The sequence below is a fragment of the Pholcus phalangioides genome, unplaced genomic scaffold (assembly GCF_987345545.1).
Source record: "Pholcus phalangioides strain wild (caught in Gottingen) unplaced genomic scaffold, Ppha-v1.0 ptg000003l_1, whole genome shotgun sequence".
Classification (NCBI taxonomy): domain Eukaryota; kingdom Metazoa; phylum Arthropoda; class Arachnida; order Araneae; family Pholcidae; genus Pholcus; species Pholcus phalangioides.
In genome coordinates this window covers 28,645,890-28,671,468 of record NW_028301596.1, presented here as the reverse complement: position 1 = coordinate 28,671,468, position 25,579 = coordinate 28,645,890, and the positions used below count along the sequence as shown (strand labels likewise).

Below are 25,579 nucleotides of genomic sequence, written 5' to 3'. Positions count from 1 at the left end.
TTTCTTGGAAGTTTGAAGCTATTACAATATTTTTTTAATTGAATTTTTTATGAAAACATCAAAACTGAGTTTATCATCAGGGGTCTGTCCAGCCGGAATTTGGGTCTGGAAAGCGGACCCTTCACAAAATTCCGAGGCAGAAAAACGGACCCTTCACAAAATTTGGAGGATAATAAACGGATCCATCACAAAATTCCGGAAAACGAACCCTTCATGAAAATTACATCGTAAAAAACGAACTTTTGAGACTGCTGTGCCACAAAATTCTTATCAGTTATGACCCTAGTCATAATAGAAAGCCATTGATCTTTTTTTTAAGCATGCATTGTTGGCCCAACACCACCACCCCCTCCCCCATAGATGAGTAATCTTATCTATAGAAGTTGTTGGTTGGATACCGGAAAACATGACCTTGAAAAAACGACCAGAGAAAGAGCGTGACCTTGAGAGGGCTTTCCTTGTTTCTAGGCTTCCTGTTAAGACATCCCGCTGGTTGACCACGGATTGACCGCGTCCGATATTTTATCGCACAACCTATGCCATTATACAAACGCTTTAGGCCCGCACTTCTCCTCAAATGGTCTTTGAATCATAACCTCTTGTTAGTCGTAAAATCGGCGTAGTTGATGCTTATTGTAAAATTGGATTTTTTGTGCACGTTTCTTTTTCCTGTATTGCGCTTTCATTTTTGAAAATTTAATATGAAGCGTGGTCGACCACCAACAGGTGGAAACTCAAGGAATAGTGATTACTACATTAAAAAAATACGACCAACTGACGTTCGGGGATGCAGCTCCATAACATAGTTTTTTAAACGAGGATCTGAAAACGTCACCAAAAAGACGTCAGATACAGATAATTCCAATTGCGCTAACCCGGAAAAAATTACTGAAACATTGCTTCCTTCATCGGTTTCGAACCACGCTGTCGAAACCTTGGAAACGGCGCGATGCATTACCGATTTAACGGAGGCACCAAAAGACATTTCAGATTCTTCGAAAGACATTGCCGATTCGTCGGAAGCGGCGGAAGAGATGACCGATTTATCGGAAGCGGCGGAAGACAATTCCGTTTCTTCGAAAGACATTACCGATTCGTCAAAAGCGGTGGAAGACATTGCTGATTTATCGGAAGCGCTAAAAAATGCTACGAATTCGTCGGTAGAGCCGGATTTTAAGAAAATTTCATCTACAGAAACTAGAAAAATGGGACCAAAAGTACCGAATTTGTTGAACATCGCACGTTTTGAGAAGCTTCACAGTTGGCTATGTTACAGCATTTCTGCATCGGGCTTTCTTTGCAGAATATGCTCTACATTTTTTGATAAGGGACCTTGGATTGACCAAGGGGTTCAATTTGGGGATCACTCAACACAATGTGTCAACAAGCATATATATAGCCAGAAACACAAACAAGCTGTGAGTGCATCAGAAACTGCATCCAAAAATCCCTTGTATTTGTTTACAGAAAAAAAAATGAAATTGCTGTGCAGAAGACTAAGGAAAAATATGTAAAAGTTTTAGCAACATATATAAAGATTTTGTACTTCATGATAAAAAAAAATGGGCAGTCTCTGATAATTTTTCTTCTGTAGTTAAGTTCATTGGTGAGGATCTTGGTGACAAAGAAATAGAATGCTATCTTGCTACATGCAGCAAGAATGCCACCTATCTATCAAATGTGTCAGTAGACAATCTTACAGAGGCAATATCTTTGTATTTAGAGAAAAAAACTTTGACAGCTTTGCAAGTAGCCACTTACAATATCCCATTCTACAGGCTGTGGATGCTGTTCTCATAAGCTTATGGAAGCTTTTTCACTACAGCCCAAAGAAACGGAAAGTGTTTTTAGATATTCAGCAAAATGTGTATGGTGTAGATGTTTTGAAAATGTTGAGTGTTTCGGTTACGCAGTGGTTATCTCATGAACTTGCATGCCAATGAGTGATTGATAGGTTCCAACAGTTGATTGAAACGCTCGATAATCTTTTCTCAAAGACTCAGGAGCCTGAATTGAAGGGGATTAGAGAACAACTTCTGAATACAGATGTTCTCCTATGTATTCTGTTCTTGGCTGACTTCCTCAAAGTTATAAACAGATTTAGCTTGTGGCTTCAGGGCTCTACAATCATGCTGATGAGACAACTGACGAAGCACAAGGAACACAGTTGGGTTTAATAGTGCGTTACAAAATAGCTGGAAGTCCGCTCAGAGAAGAGTTCTTCAGTCTTGTGAACCTAACTGCGACAAATGCAGAATCTGTTACATCTGCCATTGAGAAGTTGTTGATAGCAAAAGCGATTCCAATCACTAACTTGTTATTTTTAGCTTTGGATGGAACTAATGTGATGAGTGGAGAAATATCAGGTGTACAAAGACGTATACGACACTTGGCACCTCATTCTATTTATGTCAACTGCAGAAATCATTGACTAGCTTTAGTTTTTGTACATTTGATAAAAAAATATCCCATTCTACAGGCTGTGGATGCTGTTCTCATAAGCTTATGGAAGCTTTTTCAATACAGCCCAAAGAAACGGCAAGTGTTTTTAGATATTCAGCAAAATGTGTATGGTGTAGATGTTTTGAAAATGTTGAGTGTTTCGGTTACGCAGTGGTTATCTCATGAATTTGCATGCCAACGAGTGATTGATAGGTTCCAACAGTTGATTGAAACGCTCGATAATCTTTTCTCAAAGACTCAGGAGCCTGAATTGAAGGGGATTAGAGAACAACTTCTGAATACAGATGTTCTCCTATGTATTCTGTTCTTGGCTGACTTCCTCAAAGTTATAAACAGATTTAGCTTGTGGCTTCAGGGCTCTACAGTCATGTTTAGCTCTATTAATGCAAAGGTTCTAGTTGTTTGTCAGGAAATTGAAGTGCTTGCAAATGATTTACATACAGGGGAACACTTCAAGCAGTGTAAAGATCTGTTGTGCTTCTCCCAAGAATGCACTGAACTTAGTAGGAAAAAACGAAGCAAGAAAAAGTATGGAATGAGTGCAGACAGCACTCCAGGAATTTAATGAAAACTTTGTACAAAATTTTATTTGTGATTTTCAGGAAGAAATGTCAGCTGCATTTGGTGTGAAAAACAAAATATTAAATGCCTTTGATATATTTCACACAATGAATTCAAATTTAAAGACAGTGGAGACTCCTGAAAAATGCCTGGATATATTATTGTCATTTTATGGTGGAGAGCAGCAAAATGAATTTCAGGGGACTGTGAAAATATCGGAACCCATACTTAATGCATCTGAAGGTATGATGGAAAAGAATGGGTTCAATAAAGAGATATCTCTTGCAAAATTGTATTTTAAGACACAAAAGAATAATGAAGCAAGTGTGTTTCTCAGAGAAGACAAGAAATGTGAGGCCAAAAAAACTCTGGAAAAAAAATTTCTCCAAATGATGTTTTGACAATTCTGGAGAATGATGCAAGCAACTGGACTGCTTATCCTAATTTAATGAGGTTATTATCATTATGCACTATCATACCTTCATCAACAGCATCTGTCGAGAGACTTTTTTCTCAAATGAACCTTGTGCGCACCGATTTAAGATCAAAATTGTCACTAACCACTCTCGACAGACATCTTCGGATCATACTCAATGGACCCGACAAGCTTACAGATATTGAATGCCTTTCAATCATTGATATTTTCAAATCGACTGGAAATAGAAGTATAAGGATATGATTGTCGGTACGTTTTTATATTTTTCTAAAGATTTAGCAATTCTCACTTTTTAACTTGAAACTCAATTAGATTTCAAATTAACGTAAAATAAAGTAATGCAAAGACTACGACACACAGATTGTTTTTTTTTTGTATAAAGTAATAAATAGGAAAATGAGGTTGCTGTTTAACTAGTATTACTTTCACTGCTATTTTGAACGTTTTCACAAAAATATGGTACATTTTCACAAAAACAGGACCCTGTGCAAAATGTCTGGACAGACCCCTGTACATTTAAAACCATCATAAAGAATATTAATAAAAGTCATTACTAATTAATGTTCTAAACAAAAATATTAAATTCTTAATTAAATGCAATGACAGCATGGGTTGTTCAAGTTTCAAATGAAGCAAGAGTAGAAAATGAAAATTTTATTTTCGTAGCAGCAAAAATGTTGTTTTTGTAGCAGCATTTATCAGTTTTGTAGCACTTAAAATTTTTGGCAGTAAATAAAATACAATTTTTATATACATATATGTAGTGGCATACACAGGATTACACTTTACTTCAAGAAAAAGTGTCATTTCCAGCTCAGAAGAAGGGGGTGTCCTCCACCCCCCCCCACAAGGTACAAAATACATAGACTTCCTCTAGAAGAAATAATTATATATTTTAAAAATTTAAAAATCATTAAATTTTTTTGAGACACTTCTTGATATTTATATTTTTACATTCTCTAGAACAGAGTTTCCCAACCTTTTGAAGTTCGTGGCACCCTTGGGAATAACGTCAAAATTTAGGGCACCCTTCCCCTTTAATACAGAGATATACAACAAAAATCACGGAATAAAAATACATCAATAGAGTTTTGTTCGATTAATTATTAATGTGAAACTTGTGATTGATGCTTAGAGCACGGACACTTGATATCAGGCCTTACAGGTGGCAACGAAACACGCATATCGTCCTCAAGGGCTTGCAGTGTATTTTTTCAAATTTTCAAATTTCCTTTATTTAAGATTTTTAAACACAGTAACAAAACATTTAGGGGCTAAGCAAGCTTGTGAGCCCACTTTTTTAAATTTATTTTATTTATTGCTTTGTATGATGAGAAATGTAAAAAATATTGTCTCCATAATCAGAAAAGGCTTGCTCTCATATGATATGATATTGAAAAGGGTGGAAAGTGTGTTAATTGATTTCTTCATTAGATTAAGATACTCCTCTCTCAATCCAAGCCAAAAAACCACCACCGACGCCTCACTCTTAGTGAACTTACTTGTGAGTGTGGAATCAGCGCAAAGATCAATAAATTCATCTGGTCTGGCAAGCAGTGAAATAGATTTTTCCGCACTGTCTGCGAAATCAAATGGTGAGACATTGAACATTGAAGGACCGGACACACCCCACTTCCCACCTAAAGGAGATATCAAAGCGATATAAACTGAAGAGCCAAAAAAACTGGTGCAGGCAGGCGTATGCAAATAAAGAGATATGGAACCACTCAAGAGTATGGCGCTGCTGTCAGCAACGCCTATATAACACAACAAGTGTCTGGCATAGTTGTTAGATCGGTTACTGCTGCTACGATGGCAGGTTATCGAGATTTAAGTGAGTTTGAACGTGGAGTTATAGTCGGCTCACGAGAGATGGGACATAGCATCTCCGAGGTAGCGATGAAATTTGGATTTTCACGTACGACCATTTCACGAGTGTACCGTGAATATCAGGAATCCGGTAAAAAATTAAATCTATGACATCGCTGCGGCCGGAAAAAGATCATGCAAGAACGGGACCAACGACGACTGAGGAGAATCCTTAAACGTGACAGACGTGCAACCCTTACACAAATTGCTGCAGATTTCAATGCTGGGCCATCAACAAGTGTCAGCGTGTGAACCATTCAACGAAACATCATCGATATGGGCTTTCAGAGCCGAAGGCCCACTCATGTACCCTTGATGACTGCACGACACAAAGCTTTACACCTTGCCTGGGCCTGACAACACCGACATTGGACTGTTGAGGACTGGAAACACGTTGCCTGGTCTGACGAGTCTCGGTTCCAATTGCTTCAAGCTGATGGACGTGTACGGAGACAACCTCATGAATCCATGGATCCTACATGTCGAAAGGGGACTGTTCAAGCTGGTGGAGCTTCTGTGATGGTATGGGGCGTGTGCAGTAGGCATGATATGGGACCCCTGATACGTCTAGATACGACTCTGACAGGTGACAGGTACGTAAGCATCCTGTCTGATCACCTGCACCCATTCATGTCCATTGTGCATTCTGACTGCCTTGGACAATTTCAGCAGGACAATGCGACACCCCACACGTCCAGCATTGCTACAAAGTGGCTCCAGGAACACTCTTCTGACTTTAGACACTTCCGCTGGCCACCAAAATCCCCAGACATGAACATTATTGAACATATCTGGGATACCTTGCAACGTGCTGTTCAGAAGAGATCTCCACCCCCTCTTACTCCTACGGATTTATGGACAGCCCTGCAGAATTCATGGTTTCAATTACCTCCAGCACTACTTCAGACATTAGTCTAGTTCATGCCACGTCGTGTTGCGGCACTTCACGTGCTCGCGGGGGCCCTACACGATATTAGGCAGGTGAACAAGTTTTTTTGGCTCTTCAGTGTATATATCAAGGAGATATTCCCATATTCTTCCCATATCAAGGGGATATTAAATGAGTATGTATATATATCTACATAAATTTTTATAACAGAACAAGTCCAATTACAGGAGTATATAAATCAACGAAATAATTATGATGAATCGTGATCTAAGAATCGAAATCTAAATTGATATTATATCGTACTTGGCATGCCTGGACTCAATAATCGAAGTTCCGTTGGTGGCGGTCCGACCGCGTTCGTTGGATGTCACGAGTTATAGTCATGTAGGCCGTACAAAGACAAATTGCTGTCACGTTTGCCTCACATGAAGTCCTGGTCCAAGTGTCCACCTCAGCCAATGTTCGGACACCCAGATGTTTTAGCTCATTTTAGGCGCACATTCCTGTTCCACATCTATAGTAGGTATCTTACATCTTAATTCTCCTGGACAATTAGGAGAATATCATCATTCCTGAAGCTACATTGGCTGGATTATGGATGACATTTATTCACCACGTTTACATGTTAAGCGTTTATTGTTTCTCAATAAAGTTAGCCATTTAACGCGATATCAGTTTCATGAATTTTCAGTACCCCTACGTGGCTGCAAGTTGTAGACTCTCCCTGGTATCAGCTTTACTGGTCTAGTAGGCTGAAATTCATCCTTCTTCTTCCGTAGTCCACCCTTCTTGTCGTGCAGCAAATATAGGTTACAGTCTGAAAATTGAATCAAATTTTGAATGCGCGAGAAGTTCATCTTCTCTTGAATGCTGTCATCTGACCAAAATGAAACATTGATGTGTGTGGACATTGGCAGACGTAGTGCCATAGCGAGCCCAATGATCGACCAAAGCGCTGCAAGTATGTCCATGATATGTCCATAAATGGACCATGCTTGTTTAATAGGATAATATTGAATCTGGTGAGACAACCCAGTCGAGATTCTCAGTACAAAGAAATGGAAAGTACACATCTATTGCATCTTGCACATGGGCGGAGATACGGGGGGGGGGGGGCAGTCCATGCTCTTGCAATCTTGATAAGCGTTGAAAAATGAAGTCTTTTAGCTTATCCGAATATGATGTCACCCTCCGCTTTATTATGAAGGTTTCAATAGCTGACAGACGCGAAGATAAATCCAAGAAAGAAAATCCAACTGTCTTTGAGGGAAATTGAACCTATGTCCTCTCACTTGTTGGGTGAGTGCACGAGACTACAAAGCCAACGAATCATCTTTCCTTAGAGCTCGTGTGCTCTGAACGGGGCTGTACATGGACAGCCAGACTCAGGCAAAAGCTCACGTTGCTGACACTGCAACCATAGACGGCGACTTAGTCTGTCATGAATGAGAGTAATTTATTCGACTTGATTTATTTTAAGACCTTAAGTGAACTAATATTTTTTGATTTATCTCCATAATATCTCGCAGCACCCCTTAGCTGATATCGCAGCATCCTAGGGTGCCGGGGCACACTGGTTGGGAAACACTGCTTTAGAATATCAACAAATGAGAGGCTTTTAACATACAGACGGTGTTTCAGATTTCAAAAATAATTTGAAAATGAGTGTTTTTAGATTTAGCTCGTAGACTTGATATAATTACTAATTAAAAATGAAATTACTACAGAAAAGACATTACACTAATTTGAGAAGTAATTATTGTTTTTCTTGTTTTTGCCCCTGATGCAAGTCTAAGTAGTGCATTTGTTCTCTTCAGTTTCAAAAATTTTTGAACGTTTGATCTTGCTGTTTTACCAGAGTTCATCCATTTCATATTTAAAATGATGTGTTTCTCTTTGAGCTTGCCTTGATTATATTACATCAATTTGATTCGACATACTTTGAGATGACTTCTTTTCCTGGGTAATTCTTAGAATATTTATTAGAAATTCTCAGAAATTTAATAGTGATTAAAAACTAGACTTTTAATTTAAACTACAGAAATAAAAACTATAAAATAATGATTAAACTATTAGAAATTTAATAGAATGATTCTATGTTCACAAAAAATTCAATCCGAGTACATTTGTTTTCACTTTTTATTTTTAACCGATTTGTGATTGCTCCATGTATTTTATTTTCCAGCATCTTTGACAGATTTTCAGTTTCTCGTTTTACCTTTTTTTGCCGTGGCCCCCTTTGAAGCATATTTTTTTTCTCGTGGCTCCCCTGTCTCCCACAGAGTCTTCGACCTTCATCTAGAAGCAAGATCCTTTATGCGTATTGAATTAATTTTTAGTGAATTTATACTGAATGAAAATTTTGAAAAATAAGATTGGCCTCCAGGCCACTGACCTAGAATGTATTGTAGGACCGTCTCAACATCATGGGCCCCCTAGGCAAAGTGATGCCATGGGAGTCTCTTACTTATTTGCAAAATTTATTGTACTATGCAAAATATCATAAGGTGGTTTAACTTATGGACATGAGACCCCCAGGCCTGACCCCTCACAAGAGTGGGACTGACAGAGCTGCAGCATGAGGCCTGATATGGTTTTCATCATTTTTTTGTTTTTCACACTATCATTTAATGTGGAGGAGGGGGTCTGAAAAATGTAGCCGGGGGCCTGCGAAAAACCCCATCCCAAGGACAAGCCATCCAGGGGCAGCTACATTTTCCTGCAAAATGTAGGCGGTGAGGCCCTGCTGGGTCCATGCCCTGAGACGGCCCTGGTTTTTTGTTGGATTCTGTAAGTGTATAGTCACTAACATAAAATTATTTCTTCACACCTTAGATTTTATTCTGAGCTCTTTCTAAATTTTCTTCCATGGCCCCCTTGAAGTAAGTATCCCAGTACTACTAGGGGGCCATATGGCCCCCAGTTGAGAACCACTGGTCTAGACCAAATTTTTCTGCAAATTTTAAATTATGACTGTATTGGATGGAATAATTTTCAGGAAAACCATTGTAATTTATGATTCATCTCATCTACACTGGTGAAATAAATTAAGAGAATTTACATATTTTATCGAATTTCATGAAAAGAACTGAACTGAATGTAAAACCACTGCTTCTAGACAAAAATGCAAATCTTGTACGTCAAATACGTAAGTGTACACGTGTGTGTAGACAGAGCCAGTAGAGAAACAGGCTTTATAAGCGCGCGTAAGTTAAGATGCATTTCATTCGCTAGCACACCTCGGCGAATTTCTTGGTGTTATTTTGCAGCAATCGGTTAATTTCAAATTGTAACAGTAAAAATGAGTAACCACCAATGTTTAAATGATGGAATGTAGTGGCGAATTGTGGAATTTTAAGCTAGAAGTAGGCCAATCTCAAGTCCAGATTTGTAGAGAGTTCAATTTAACGCCCAGTGTGGTGTGTAACTTATGGAAGCAGTTCCAGGATACCGGATCCATCGAGAGAAAGCCTGGGCAAGGTCGTCCAAGAGCCACGACGGCCAGAGAAGATCGCCATTTGTCGATTATAGCGATGCGTAACAGGAGTGCTACAGCTTCTCAGCTCTCTTGTGACTTGTATGCAGCCACAGGAACCCGTGTATCAAGGGTGACTGTTTCCAAAAGACTTCATGAGAGAGGGTTGTTTGCAAGAAGACCTGCTGTTTGCGTCCCACTCACTTCTACGGACAGGAGAATCCGTTTATCATGGTGCAGAGAGCATAGAGATTGGAGTATGGATCGATGGGCGACCGTTCTCTTCACTGATGAGTCCCGGTTCAGACTAAGCACAGATTCTTGCCGTACGTTCATATGGAGAGAACCAGGGACCCGCTACCTACCCTCCAATGTCCGCGAAATTGACCATTATGGCGGAGGAGGTTTAATGGTCTGGGCAGGCATCATCATGTTGGATAGCCGCACACCTCTCTATGTCTTTGAAAGAGGCACTGTGACTGGTGTGAGGTATAGGGATGAGGTCTTGGAGCCCTATGTTCACCTTTTCAGGGGTGCAGTTGGCCCTGAGTTCATTTTAATGGACGATAACACGAGGCCACATAGAGCTCTTCTACTCGACGATTTTCTAGAGAGTGAGGATATTCGCCGGATGGATTGGCCAACCAAATCTTCAGACCTTAACCCTATAGAGCATGTCTGGGACGCTCTGGGGAGGGCAATTGCAACTCGCAACCCCCCTCCGGGAACCATCCAGGGAATGAAAGCAGCGTTGCTGAACGAGTGGTACCAATTGCCACAGGAAATGATAAACTTCCTTATTTCAAGTATGAAATCGCGCTGCGAGACCTGTATATCTGTAAGAGGGGACCATACCCCCTATTAACCCATTTTTTTTTGTTTATTCTGCAACTGCTGTTTCATACCTTCCGACTCCAACGAGTGTTATGCATGATCATGCATGTGTATTACAATTATTGAATGGTTATTTGTTTTGTATTGCATCAATGTATGTACATATCAAATTTCATTAAAATCGGTACAGTAGTTCTAGAGATAATCGACCAAGTCTGCAAATTCTCTTAATTTCTTACACCAGTGTAGCTGGAACACAACTCAAGATAGAATACAACAAATATGTGTAAGTTTATGAAGGAAGTGAATATAAAGCCCACAATAAGAGCTTTAATAGCCAAACTGTCTATGTTATCTCTCACAGGCGCAGACCTATTGGGGGGGAAGTCACTATGATCACCCCCCACCAAGTGAAATGTGAATATAATATTGCATTCAATAAATCTGTTGTTCAATAAATTACTCGTATCAATACTTTTGCTTAAATAACAAATTTAAGAAAACTTGGACTAAAGAATAGAAAAAACTGGGGCATTTTCTCAAAAAAAGTCAGGAAAGAAAGAAAACCATGACTGCTCCAAAAATACGGGACATATGGTCACAACAATGTAAGGGGGATAACAGAAAACACCCCTCCCAACAGCGAGCTCTAGATCTGCCCTGATCTCTCACCATATTACTCATGGCATATACAAAAATCTGAGTTTCCCCCCACATAACCCATTTTACCCATGTGGCTTATATGCCAGGTGGGGGTGGGGGCACCAGAATGTCTTGCACAGGTGAGAATTTTGTCTCAAGCCTTTCCTGCTCCTTCACATGATTGCATGGAGACAATTATGTATTTTTTTAAGAAAGGGACCCATGAAGAATTGTGACCTGGGTGTCCATAGAAAATAACCACCTAGGCAAACTACATTCCCAGATGTGGATGCCCATAGCTGTCGATATAACTGCTCCATCTAAAAGCACTGTGGGATAACTGCTAAAAAAATGATAGGTCCAGGACAATTTATTTCATAGATTTGTTAGATCTCATATTTTATGATACAGACCAATGTTTCTCATAGTATTCAGATCTTGGAAAGGGCCATCACCGTCCTCTGGAACTGCGTCTGTTTTGGAATCGGCTATAAACTGTAAATATAACTAATCACTGTAGCTGTGAGGGATGCTAGCTTGTTACCTTATTATTTTCATTATCAGAGTGTCTACCACATACCCAAAGAAAAGTTTTCTGAATTTTTGTTAACCTTCACTTGTCTGCCTAAATAAGCTTTGCTGTTATAAGATAATCTTACATCAAATACCTTTCATACCAACCATGACCATGGTAATTTTAATTAATGCGCAGCTGGAAACCATTTTCCATTGAACACTAGACATGCTGGTGAATGGTGTAAAAGGAAATGACTCTATCAAGAGAAAGAATAGCAGAAAAGGAATAATAGTAAACTTGGAAGCAAAATGAGAGACTGAAAATCTGTTAAAGATGCTAATTCAATTTACGGCCCCCAAGAAATAAAATTGCGAGGAGGACAAATGGCATCATCGAAAAGTCAGCTTCTATTGTGAGACAACTTCAAAATTTCCTATTTTGTTTGTGGTGCAAGATGGCACAGAATTGAAAAATTTCAGCATTTTTGTAGCAATATGTAGCAAATGAGGGGAAAATTGTCAAAATTGTAGCAGAATGTAGTAGACATAGGAAATTTTAGCAGTTTGTAGCAATTGTAGCAGATTTTCCACTCCTGATTGAAGGCAAGAAAATATTTCTCAGTTAATATCTTTCATGTTGAAAACGATGCATTGAAATTTAAAATGACATGTAAATAGAATATTTTTCTTTGTATGTTACCAACTATGAGATAGAAAATATTTTTTAAAAACGTTTTCAAAGTCTTGCTCTAGTATTCAATTTGTGTGTGATATATTCTAAAACCCAAAGCAGGTACAAACCAACATTACAATCAAGGCACCAACATTTGGGTTTCTTTTCTATTCTTAGCTTTAGAGTGCACAACACACTTCTTATAAGACAGCTTTCTTGTTATCATCATCAGTCAGCTATTATCACACTCAAAACAAAAACAAAACCAACCAAAAAGCTAAAAATGAACTTGAATGAATCAAATACAAGCAGCAGAGCTACAAAATTACCAACTACTTTCAAATGTGATGCACAAAGGCAAACTCAGGGCAACTTATTGAACTGAAAAATCACAGGTGATGCCTATGACAGCATTTGCCATTATGTATGGCCGTCGTAACCAGTTGAATGGTTAAATAGCAAACAATGGAATTAAGGTTCATTGAATTGTTGAATTCTGTTGCTCTACTGCAATCGATTTATGTTTCCATTTAACTTATCTAATCAATGTGAACTTAGTATCAGAAATTTTTAATAAATCAAGATTTGTGGTATCAAAAGCAAACAAAGATCTAAGTATAAGGACATAGTTCATAAATCAGAAATGACTCTAAAATTCAGACAACAAAAACAAGGATTAGCCAAATCGATCAATTCTTAGAATGTAACTACTTGGCCTTCTTGATTAAGAGCTGCTAAAATTTTTCAATTTATCTTAGAATTCTAGCAAGTATTAATAAAAAACTTTGACAGACATACACACCAGTATTATATATCTGAGCAGTCAATTCTGAAAACTCAGGAGAAACTTCATCTGACATAACTGCTGGCGATATACGTCCTTGAATTATGCTATTCTCTGGTAGAAGGAAATCTAAAATATATTCATCAGGTTCCAAGGAACTAAGACTGATACTGTCGCATAATGAGTATTCATCTGTACACTAAATTTTTAAAAGTAAAATAAAAGTTTTTAGTACATTCAATACATTTGAAAAATCTTTTGTATATGAACCACAATCAATTTCTACAATGGGTGATCTACTTCTATCTAGGAGTCAGGCAAGGTGCATACTGGACCAATAGGACAAGGGATAAGATCCTGGACACGAACAAAATTGACACAGACTGCTAAAACCAAGAAACAGGTATTGATTTCATGTTTTGAACCAATCCATGTCAATTTTGTTCGTGCCAAAGATTGTATTGATTGTTGTATCCATCCAGCATACCAGGGTTCATACAAAATTTTCAAAATGAAAAGTAAGGAGTTTTTAAGGACTTTTTAAGGAGTTTCAAGCAGTTTTTAAGGAGTCATGGCAAACTTCATAACTTACAAGTTTTACAGCAAAAAAAAGGAGGCGGGGCACATATGCAAATTTATTTTGAATTTGCAAACAAACTTCCCCTCTTCTCAAAAATATAGATCTAGAAGTGGTTCAAAAATTACAAGTTTTGATTTGTTACCCGACATCATAAGAATTCATAAAATAATCAATCCACGTACATGCTTTCTGTCATCACCAAAGTGTTCTAAAACTTTCAAGTGTTAGTCAAAAATATAACTCATAATAGCATCACATAAATTATAAAAATTCTAAAAGTGATATTCATTCCCCCTCCAATTATTCAAAATAAAAACCACAGCCAAAAAAGATTTTTCTTACAAAATTATTTATATTTGCAGCAACTCTTCAGGGCTCATATAAAATTTTCAAAATGAAAAGTAAGGAGTTTTTAAGGTGTCATGGGGCCACGCCCCCTCCGAAAAAAAAATTGCACCACTAGACAATAAAAGAAGCCCACATGTGAATTGATTTTCATTTAATTTCTTTTTCAATGTTTCCAAGACTTCAACTTTCAGAATAAAGGGTATGATGGGTAGCAATTTCAGCTGAAAAGAAAGAGATATGCCGTGACTGTACGCACGAGTAACAAGCGACAAGAGAACACAAATTTTAACAGTAACAGAGCATGATGAACAAGATTAGGTATTGAGAAGTGTAGTAAGAAAGAACAGAGAGAGTTACGGTAGTATATAGTATTAAAATGATTTAATGAAATCGGAAGTGATGTATTGAGTTCGCAATAAATTTTGTTTTTATCTTGCTTGAGCTGTGGCCACTTCTGCCAGAGAGAGATACAAATACAACGCCACAACAGGCAAAATGTCCAACGAGGTGGCTAAGAAAAAGATGCCCATAAAAATATGGATGTCATATTTCAAAAATACAGCAACCCAATTAAAAATGCAATGATCTGCGGCATAATCACGGATCACTTATATGATGCGCGGGACAGCTCCAGAGCATTTGGATCCGCTAAGTATTTGAAGATCACTAGAGTGGCTCTGTAGGGGACTCAATAGGGAGAATGTTAGTTCAGGTGCCCACAAACTAGTGAAAAGTTTTACTCGTTTTTCGCGCACCGAGTAAGGCGCCATTAAGAATATTTCATATTTTTTATAAAGGGTGGTTGATGACGTAAGAATCATCCAACCCCCCCCCCCCTCCACGTCATCAAGTCAGCAAATCGAAAATCCCCCATCCATGCTGACGTAATACTTGAATGACCCCTAACATAAAGATACCCGAAAGTTATTTTCAGAAGGTTAAGGTTAAAAAAAGTGGGTTCCAGCTATAGCGGCTGATCGGCTCGTCCTCCCCCCTCCCCTCCTGTAAAACCAGACGTGGCTCGGGCTGTCACTTTTAAAAGCCGGGTTTTACTAGCAGGTTTTCTATGCCACGCGCAACGTGAATCACCCAGCGCTACACGCCGTCTATTCATCAATATGAAAAGCAGTACGACTGTTTTCCTATAGAGCGCAATACGGCTCACGACAGCGCTTTACATCGGGCGTGATTGGCAGACTGCTTCTAGTGAGTTAAGCGTCGTGTGCCGCGCGTTTCAGCGATCTTCCCTTCATTTTCGTGTTGTGTCTCTTCCCTTTAAACCGGATAGAGTAGATGACGCCAGGGTCATATAGCCATCCTGAGCCGATGCGCCACGCTTGGAAAACGCAAATGCGTAACGCCATTATGTAACTCATTTCTGCCGACACGAAATGATCCAGTTAGGTTCACGCGGCGCAAAAAGCCTACTCCTAGGAAAACCTGGCTTCAGGGATGAACGCTCGTTACGAGATCCCAGGAGATATAAACCCATTCTCTCTCATGGAATCTTGTGTGTGGATAGAGTCTATACCTCCCTTTTTTTTTTTGCCTTTTTATTTACTGCAACCAATCTGCGAAACAGATTCGCTTTCCCCACTGGACTTCAGTTTTTAGCATTTTAAGGCGCGGCGGCGAAAATATACGCTTGTCGTCATCCCTTACTCGAAATTTTTTTTCCTTTCTTTTGCAGTAGCGAGTTGTAATGTGAATAAAACACGTCAAAAAAACTACGGAAAGCAGTGACATTTTGCGGTTTCTCGGAATTTTCGTAATGAGATATTGGCTGTAAGCAAATAGGAAGGAGGGATAAAATAGGAATAATACGAGAGAATTGCGGTAAAAAAAAAAGACGATTGCGGCAAAAGTAGGAAAATAGTAGGATAAATAGGAAAGCTGCGAGGTCTGCACTCAGTATACTGCGTAATATAGGAGGTTCGAGACATCGTTTCGCCACATAAGTAAAAACTTTCTCACCACTGGGCATGGGGGAATTTTCGGCTACTGGTTCAGCGGAGTGATGTCGTTCTACGGACCATCGATTTCCAACGCTGACCAGTTTGCGACATAGGCAGGAAAACACGTCAAAACTAGCGATTCGGTAAAAAATCGCATTTTTAGAAGCAAAAGCGTATAATCGTATTAATTTATTAAATACGACAAAAAAGTTTTATCAGGCGTTGTTGTTGCAACCGTAACGGTTGGCAGGTATGCACAACCATTGGATGTTCCAATCCCATTCCCTGCTTTCACATTTCCTATTATAAAGGGAGAGCGCGTTTTTTTTTTTAATCTTTTCTTCCTCTTTATATTGGGGGGAAGCTTCCTCTTATTTTTTTAGGCAATGCTATTCATCACCGTGGGGAACGCCTATTCTAAAAAAGATCATCCCTTCAGAGAGAAAAAAAAAAAAGACTTTTTCAGGCGTGGCTGCAAAAAGTAAGGAGTTATAAGGGCCCTTCCAGAGGGAAATGAAAAGTAAGGAGTTTTTAAGGAGTTTGTAAGGATGTGCGAACCCTGCATACGTCCTGCCTTAGAGGCAGTCATAAGCAGTACAAAAAGAGTTTTAGACAAAATTAACAAAATAAAATTGCCATGTTTCTAATGTCAAAGTTATATTGTCCCCCAACATGCTAGAAGCATAAATGTGCAAATTCCCTTTTTCTTATCAGTTGGTTGGATACATTATTTTGCTATTAAAGTTGTGCCTGAAATGTGAATGAGTATCGCTTTTGTTACAATGCATTTTACGAAAATAAATAAGTATATTTTCTTTTCATTTCCATTTCTGATCTTTTACTTTAGAAGGAACTGAAGCATTCATGGAAAAAAAAAATCTGTTTTCTAGATTCTCCCGTCAGTAGAAAAAATGAAAAAATAAAATGTTATTTGTCCTTAAACTGATTTTAAAAAATTGCATTTATGGCATAAGTGCCAAAATGAATGAAATTTTTGTTTTCCCATTGGACTTTCTTGTAATCTCAAACCTTCAGGCAAAAAAATTAAGTGCTTTCATGAACAAAAAAATTTTTTTTTCTATAATAGAAACCAATAATCTGAACATTGGATATTAAAATTTTCAAAAATGCCTGTAAAATGAGGTATATGGGTCTTCCTATAAAAATTGTAAGAATAGAAGCACATCATGTATGATCTTAACACTTTGAGTGGCACAGCAGAAATTGCTAAACCTCCCCATAAAATGTCATATTAAATGAAGTAGGCTTTCTTCTGATTTTCAGCAGGTGAAAACCAAAGGCTATAGGGAAAAAAGTTCTATTGAGAAATCAACTTTACAAAATACCTATGCTTGTCAATGCTTAAATAAGAGGTGCCGCTTAAAGGGTACTGTTTTGAAAAAGGTTGGCCACCCATGACTTAGACCCCAGTAGCACAACGATATCATACTCATACTGCTCTGACGTTGGAACGTTGAATGAATATCGAACGTTGGAGACAAATCAGAAATTTTTACATGTACGATATCAAACGATATAGTAAAAATGTTTTCACACTCAATAAACGCCAAAATATCTTCTTTTTTTTTCTCTCAAATAGTTTTACTCTCATTTTTACAGCATTTCATTTCGAAGGAGAATATTTAGTACAATAATTAGTTTCTTTTGAAATAATCCAACTTTATCTACGTCGACAAATGTATGCCATTTATACATCAAATGATATCAGTAATGACGTCGAACGGTATCAAAATATCTGCATCGTTCAGTATCAGTGTGCTACTAGGGAAGCAACAAAAATTGCAGTTTATCTGACATTTTTTGAAGTACAATATATTAGTTTAATCTTGTATAGCCCCAATAATTTTATACATTCAGAAGCTTTCATCTAGATCAGCGGTGGCCAACTTCTTTCTGTTCGTGGGTCAACATAATAGTCAGCTGCAGCATCTTGGGCTGCACAAGTGGTGCCATTACTGCTGTAAACTGCACAATTATTTAAATTAATTATTAAATTACTTTCATTGCTAGAAATAAGTAGTTTGGAAGCAGTTTTGTTAATCAGGAAATCTGTTGCTGGCACCGATAACTCAAATAATGGTTACAAATTCAATTTAATACATGGCAATTTTACCTTGTCAGGGCAGCACAAAATCACTTCACAGGCCGTATGAAGCCCACGGATCAGCTGTTTTCCACCCCAATCTAGATATTTCAATTTATAGTAAGTGTGAAATGCAAAATTTACTTACAAATTTGTTGCTCTGTTTCGGACTATTGTATAATAAATCTGAAAGGAAAATTTGATGAAATCAGTCAAATTCAAAACTTTCACGATAACTCGTGAGCTTTAAAAAAATGCAGAATCAATAACTTTGTCTGAGACTAGTGAAGACCGAAAAGACACTGCCATAGGCAAATAATAAATTTAAAAATGCACTGACACATTTTTTGGCACTTGACTGGTTCTGTTTCCAAGGAGAAAAATGAAGAGGTTTTGTACGAAATTAAAAACTTTATCAGAATGAGTGAGTGTCTGCGAGGTAAGAATCATTTGCTCTAGTTCAGTATTGTATTATTCTTTTTTGATGTCATACAATTAACTTGCCTATAAAATATTGTGTTTAGGTTTTTTTTCAAAATTAAATTGTGATAGGCAATGTAATAGAAGGCATTGATTTTGTGTCATTAACTAATTGCTCTTTATATAGGCACCTCCAGAGAGTAATTAAAAAAAATTAAACTTTTTGAATCACATTAGACATGAAAAAATCATATTTGTAGTCTTTATTCCAGCAATGTAAAGTTGTTGTAGACTTTATAGAACTCTTAATTTTTAACATACCTTTTGTGTTTGCTTAAAAATCATGAGCTTTGTAAGTCCAAATGATAGCTTTACATTGCTTTAGAATAAAATTTACATTGCTGGACCACAAATTAAAATTTTTTCAAGACACAGGAGATCCAAAAAGTTTGATATATCCATTTCTTTTAGATTAATTTGGGGGTACCAATGCAGAGGCTTTTTAAGAACAATTAGTAAATGGCACATAATAAACACCCGTTCCATTGTCCTACCACAATTTCATTTAAAAAAACACCTGAACGATATTTGATGTGTGCCCAAGTTAAAAATATAATAATAAAGACGAATAGAATACCAAACTGATGGAAAAAAACTGACCCCACAGACACTCACTCATTCTGATCTTGTTTTCCGTTGTGCACAGTACTCTTTGAAAACGACACTCATATGACACAAATGTTAGTGTATTTTTAAATTTATTATTTGCCTATTAGAGGTTGCCTTTTCAGACTTTGGTATAAAAAAGTGATTTTATGATAAATAAATGAATCTCAACAATTCAATTTGTTTTTTTAAACAGCCAACACCTTAACATAATAATAACCCATTATTAATAAGCAGAACAGTTAACAAATAAATACAAAACATTTTTTTTCCAGGACGTATTAACCACACCAAGAAAAAAAAGTTTGAAAGGAAGTACAGTAGATTTGAAATGAAATACTTGGTGTTATGTTTCAGACTTCCTGTGCTATCAATTCATATCATCAGTTTAAAACTTGGAGTAAACTTTCCCCCGACTTCTTATCGGTCGTAGGTCCTCGGCTGTACCTCCACTACGATTTCAGGACGAAATAACTGGATTCTAGACTCCCGAAAGAAGAAAACAACAATTTATTTAATTTATTATCCAACACCTCCAACGAAACTGTCCTGTCTCCTTCGGTACAAACTTTCACACTATCCCAATTTTTCGAATGTCTCAAATCGTTCTCGTTTCTCTCTCTCGCGACTCCTGTTTTCTCCTCTGCCTTTTCCCAACCTCTTTTCTCCTGAACCTTACACGTCCCATCATCGAAAAGCACATCCATCATTTTTAAATGATGATGATGCTTCAAGAGCGTAACTCGGGTTCTCACGGCTACCGTGACAGGGTGTTGGCATTACCTTGCATATCACCCTTTCGGGTCCCCAGGCCAACGCATGACGCTACCCGGTAGGCGAGCGTTGTATCGTGCAGCAGCAGCTACTTTGACGGCGGCAGCCATACCACCCTTGAATGGCAAATAACGGTTGTTCATCCAAGAGTCCATGGGGTGGTGGTCACCACCGGCATAAGAGAAGGATGACCTTTCCCTGCCCCGATTCCTAAGCACACCGTTGTTGGCAATTGAAGATTTAGCCGGTTGGGTTCTGGTTTTCTCGGTCTTCGACTGCCGGTTCGTAGCTCTGTTGATTCCTTTGGCAAATAGACACGAAAACAATCGCCAGTTCGATTGCTTGGACGTCTCCTGCCTAGCCGGGAACCGGTTTGGTGCCGATCTCCTCCTGTTGACAGCATGACCATCGTCGTATCATTTCGAGTTCATCTTCTTGAGCAGCGAGGCCTTGCCCTCGGATGCGGACGCGTCCTGATTGGTCTTGCACTTGAAGAGGGTGAACGTCTTCTTCACCATGTTCTCGTTGACGTAGAGACAGCGCCTCGTACAGACATCCGGTATCTTAGATCCTTGATTGACGACTGTCACGTCGACGACTTCTCTGTGTTCTGATATAAACTGTGACACTGACTCGGGTGTCATTTCCTTGGACGCCATGTTGCAGACCAGGATCATTTTAGCATATCTGGTCTCGAAAGACGGTACAGGCACAATCCGGCGCACTTTAGTGCCTCCTCCGTTGACTTGGAGTTTGTTCGAGTTCCTAAGACAGTACCGGACGACCCTCCAGTCCTTGGTCAAGGTCTTGACCTTCCTGAAAGATCAGACCAACCTCAGGCTGATGTAGCCCTCCTTGTTTCTCCGGATTTGTTTCAGCAGAAAGTTGTTCTTCATGATGCTGAATTCGGTGAAGTAGCTCTCGCCTTGGGATATGATTCTCTCTTCAAGTTCTTCATTAGGTATGCAAAATTCATTGTTATTGCTGTTGTTGGCCTTTTGTTTGCCATCGGCACTGGAATCAGCAGATGAAGTACACACACCGTCCTTACGGCTTGGCTCATTGATCGGACTTAGAACTAGTACATTTCCCAAGAGTGCATCGTATGCAGTCGGACATATTAACATTTCATTTATCAAGCGACTCGATACTGCGCAAGTAATCGGCACATACCCATGTTTGCCGTCGCTGATCTTCATCATACATATTTTCAGAGGGGCTATCTCACTTTTGCCAAATGCAGACTTGATCCTTATTCTCCTGTCACCTTCACTGTCATCGATCTCAACCAAATCTAATCTAACGACTGAGATCTGGGTCCCGGAATCGACTATGCCTCTTATTGTCTTCTGACCACATTTCAAACTCACGGTCTGCGGTGTGTCAATGTCCGCACCAACACCAGCTGCCGGCACCGTGATATGTGCTGTTAGGACTGTGGTTTCATCAATTGTGTCCCCCTCTTCTGTCTGGACAGAGTTCGCCTGGGCCAGATCAATGGCTCCTGCTAACCTCTTGCAGGACAAAACCTTGCTATAAGGCCTTCTGCCCCACACGCATAGTAAGTGAATGCGGCTCTCTCTCTCTGGTATTCGAACCCATCGTCACCTTAGGTGGGAAGAACTCACCCTGAAGTGTCTGGTTTCCGCTGGCTTTCCACCTCGGACTTTGATGAACCGGTTTCGTGTTCCTCGTGCTCTCACTAGGGAGAGGTGTCTTCAGAGTCCTCTTTACATCATCGAACCTATCTAGTCTCTCTGATAGCTTACTTGGAGACACCATATCGCACCATTCGTCCAGATAGTATTCTTTAAAATCTGCTGGGACTCGTTTTTTCATTTGATCGGTGATGATTAAATCTCTTAGTTACTCAAATGTCGTGACCTCCAAAGCCGCCGTCCATCCATCGAAATAGGTACACAGTTCGCGGTAGAAGTCTCTCCAGGTGCCCTCTTGATTCTTGTAGAGCGAAGAAAACATCTGTCGGAACTTCTCTGGGGCGAGTTTGAATCTCCGCAATAATAATTCTTTAACTTGATTATAGTCCTGCACTTGCTCTTCTGGCTCGCAGGCAATTAACTGGTTCATCTCGTAGGGAAGAAGTCCCAAGAGCTCAGCTAACCAATCTTCCCGTGCCAGGGCCACGCGACGAGCTTGTCGCTCGAACAGCACCAGGTACAGACTTATGTCTTCTTCCATCCTGAACTTTTGCATCATGTTCTGGAAATCCCGACTGGGGGTTCTGTTGCGGCCAGATTGATTATTCTCCTCTCTTCTGTCTCCTATCTCGATCCTCAGTCTTTCGAGTTCATGTTCCATCTCCTTTTCTCTACGGCACTCCTCCAGCTCTTCTCTTTACTATTGCCTATGATTGTTTTCAGCATCTCTCTGCATGTCGCTTCGTTGTACAGTTCACTTTCCTGTATGGTACTCACTAGTTGCATTAAGTTGAACTCCGGTCGGACTTCTACCCCCAAGTTGGCGGCCATGGTCTCCAGATCCTCCTTGTTCCCTTTTGCCAAATACGCCATCTTTATGTATCGTCTCGATACCGCTGCACAACACTTCCTTCTCTTCCCTAGGCAGGATTGCCCCTCTCAGCACCGGTTATCGGATTGACTTCACAGAAAAAAAAAAACAGAGTGTGTGCTCGACGCTGCTGCTAACCTTCTATACGAACTGGGTGGTTCCACCGTCGCTGGGACACTCTTCTTCGAAATCAGCTCACAATCTTGAAGCCACGACCCTATCCTGTCGACTGCGCCAGTAAACTTTCCCCAACTTCTTATCGGTCGTACGTCCTCGGCTGTACCTCCACTACGATTTCAGGATGAAATAACTGGATTCTAGACTCCCAAAATAAGAAAACAATTTATTTAATTTATTATCCAATGAAACTGTCCTGTCTCTTTGGTACAAACTTTCACACTATCCCCCTTTTTCGAATGTCTCAAATCGTTCTCCTTTCTCTCTCTCGCGACTCCTGTTTTCTCCTCTGCCTTTTTCCAACCTCTTTTCTCCTGAACCTTACACTTGGCATATGAGCTTTGTATCTTAAGTTTTTAAACTTTTATGCTGATTTAAAATATCAAAAAATATTGACATTATAGGGATGAGCAAAACAAACCAAATTGTAATAACAATTCAGAGGAATTTTGAATTTTTTAAATAAGATTTCATTAAATGTTCCTGCATGCCAATCTTCTCTGTGTCATTCCAATTGTAGTATATGTACAGCCAAAGTGAGTATACTAAGATGGTCTTCCCCGGGGGTCATGTGTCTGTATCATAGGTGGAGATAGACTTGGAAGTCTGGGGGGGGGGGGCAAGATTATGTAAATTCATATATTACATATATAAATTATATCAGTCAACTCCACTTTTGACACTGGGGGCAATGCCCTCCCATGCCCCCCCCCCATATCCCTGCCCATGGTCTGTATGTATTATCATGAAATTTATGCAAATAGTCCTTATTCATCATGTACTAGCAATAACACCTGGCACTGCCCGGGTTTTCTTTAATTACTGGGAGGTTTGAAAACGTGACAAAACATGAAGATAAATAAACTATTGCTTATTTCTAAATAATAAGAATAATACATAATGCTAGCACTAAAAGTGACAAAACCATTGTGAAGACATATGAAGGGTCAGGGAAGGGGAAGAATGGTTTCAGTCCATAAAACAAAATTTCGCAGGAGATGGAAAAGTTTTTCTTTAAAAATATGGTATCGCTTTCTGCGCATGTCATTGATAATTTTTGTCGCACCATGGTCATTTTCAGCACACGAGAGCTAATTAAACTGCGCGGTTTTTTTCCCTTTATTGGGAATTTTTTTTTGACAACTCTCAGCAATCGTCATTCACATGTTTTGTTTACAAAATTTGAGTTGTGCTTGTTTGGGATGGCAAAGTGAAAACTTGACATGAAAAATTGGATACATTGATGAAAACTATGCTTGGCGAAAGTAAGTCAATACCTGCTGTGGCCCGCCATTATGGAATCAACAAATCTACGGTGAGATACATCAAGAAAAAGGAATCTGAAATTCGTTCAGCCGTGGCTGTAGCTGCACCCGTGTCAATCCAAACTTTGCAGCGCCTACAGGATCCACGCATTTCTTTTACAGAAAATGTTTTTTTTGTGGGTACAAGTCTAATACAAAAAGGTATTACAATTGTAATATTATAACCGAAAAGACAAAAAATTTTACTCTTCTATAAGGAAAAGGCTGGTGAAATTCTATTTCATCAGAATTTTATGCAAGTAAAGATTGTTTCATAGGTTTAAGAAACGATTTGAATCATGCAATGTAAAAATCACTGGCGATCAAGCTTCTGCCAACCAGGAGGCAGCTAGAAAATTTTCAAAGACTTTGTAGAAAATTATTGAAGAGAAGGTTTATGCACATCAGCAGGTGGTTAACGCTGACGAAACTGCACTATTTTGCAAGAAAACGCTGCAAAGAAGTTAAGCAAGAGGGAAAAAAAGCGAGCTCCTGGTTTTAAGGCAAGTAGAAATAGACTTACTATGGTGTTTGCGCAAATGTGTATGGTACATGATAAAGCCAACCATCATTTTCAAATCTGTGAATTCGTAAGCATTGAAGAGAAGGATAAGCCAAAGCTCCCAGTATTTTGGACGAACAATAAAAAGGCTTGGACTATGAAAACACTTTTCCTGAATTGGTCAAAACGGTGTTTCGTTCCGGAAGTCAGGAGGTACCTTGAAATTGAATACATGCTATTCAAAGTTCTTTTGATACTGGATTGACCAAAGAGGAATTATAATGCAGCTGACTGGTCCTGAAACTGAAGTAGTACCAGATGAAGAAGATCACGATAAAGAAGTAGAAGACAAGCTCACCACAAGTAACATAGCGGAAGGACTTCGCAAGCTCAAATCAGCAATAGATTATTTTCAGGATATACATCCCTCTATTTTACGTTCTTCACATGTGGAAAAATTGGTAGAGGAAGCCTTGTCAACATACTTCATGATATGAAGAAGAAACAGCAAACATAAATCACAATGTTCTTTTAGAAAACATCGCCAACAATCGCTACACCCTTTTACATTAACTTCTACCTCTGCATCACCCTGTTCTTTCTGAGGATGTTAAATAAATGAGATATGCAAAAAAAAGCCTATGGTTTTGGTTATTCGCAGATTTCTATATTCGCCGTCACCCAAAAAAAGGAACCCCTGTGATACGGGGGCAACTGTATATGCAAAACTTGGCAAACAATAGATCTAAAATTGTAGATTTGTGTAGAGAACATAAATACATACAGAAAATAAATTTTATACATAGATTGTCATTTTTGGCCTGTGCCCCTAAACAATCATTAATGATTATTCTCTCTAAATCTTGCCAAATTTACAACAAATTTGGCAGGCTTGGCACAATGATGATTTAGAAATATCAAATCACCAATAGAAGTATAAAAGATAGCGCCAGAATCGTCAAGATTTTTCTGGAAGGTTGATTTTCACCTATATAGTGGTGCCACCTCTGCGGAACTAGCAGCTTGTAGAATTTTATTCTGAAGACAAGTTCTTATTTGTAGGTAATGTTTCAAATCA

At 38.9% G+C, this 25,579-nt stretch overlaps 1 protein-coding gene across 4 annotated transcripts in view; it reads right to left on the bottom strand.

The window, feature by feature from the left end:
• LOC149088357 (sorting nexin-13-like) overlaps positions 1 to 25,579 on the bottom strand; it is a 360,452-nt gene that overhangs the window by 34,035 nt on the left and 300,838 nt on the right. For all 4 annotated transcript variants that reach the window (XM_089247374.1, XM_089247371.1, XM_089247378.1 and 1 more), the window contains 2 exons: positions 18,278 to 18,315; positions 13,161 to 13,341 (listed from right to left, as the gene is read on the bottom strand). In XM_089247374.1, the coding sequence (XP_089103500.1) occupies positions 13,161 to 13,341; positions 18,278 to 18,315 (219 nt within the window). The remainder of the gene's footprint in view (positions 1 to 13,160; positions 13,342 to 18,277; positions 18,316 to 25,579) is intronic.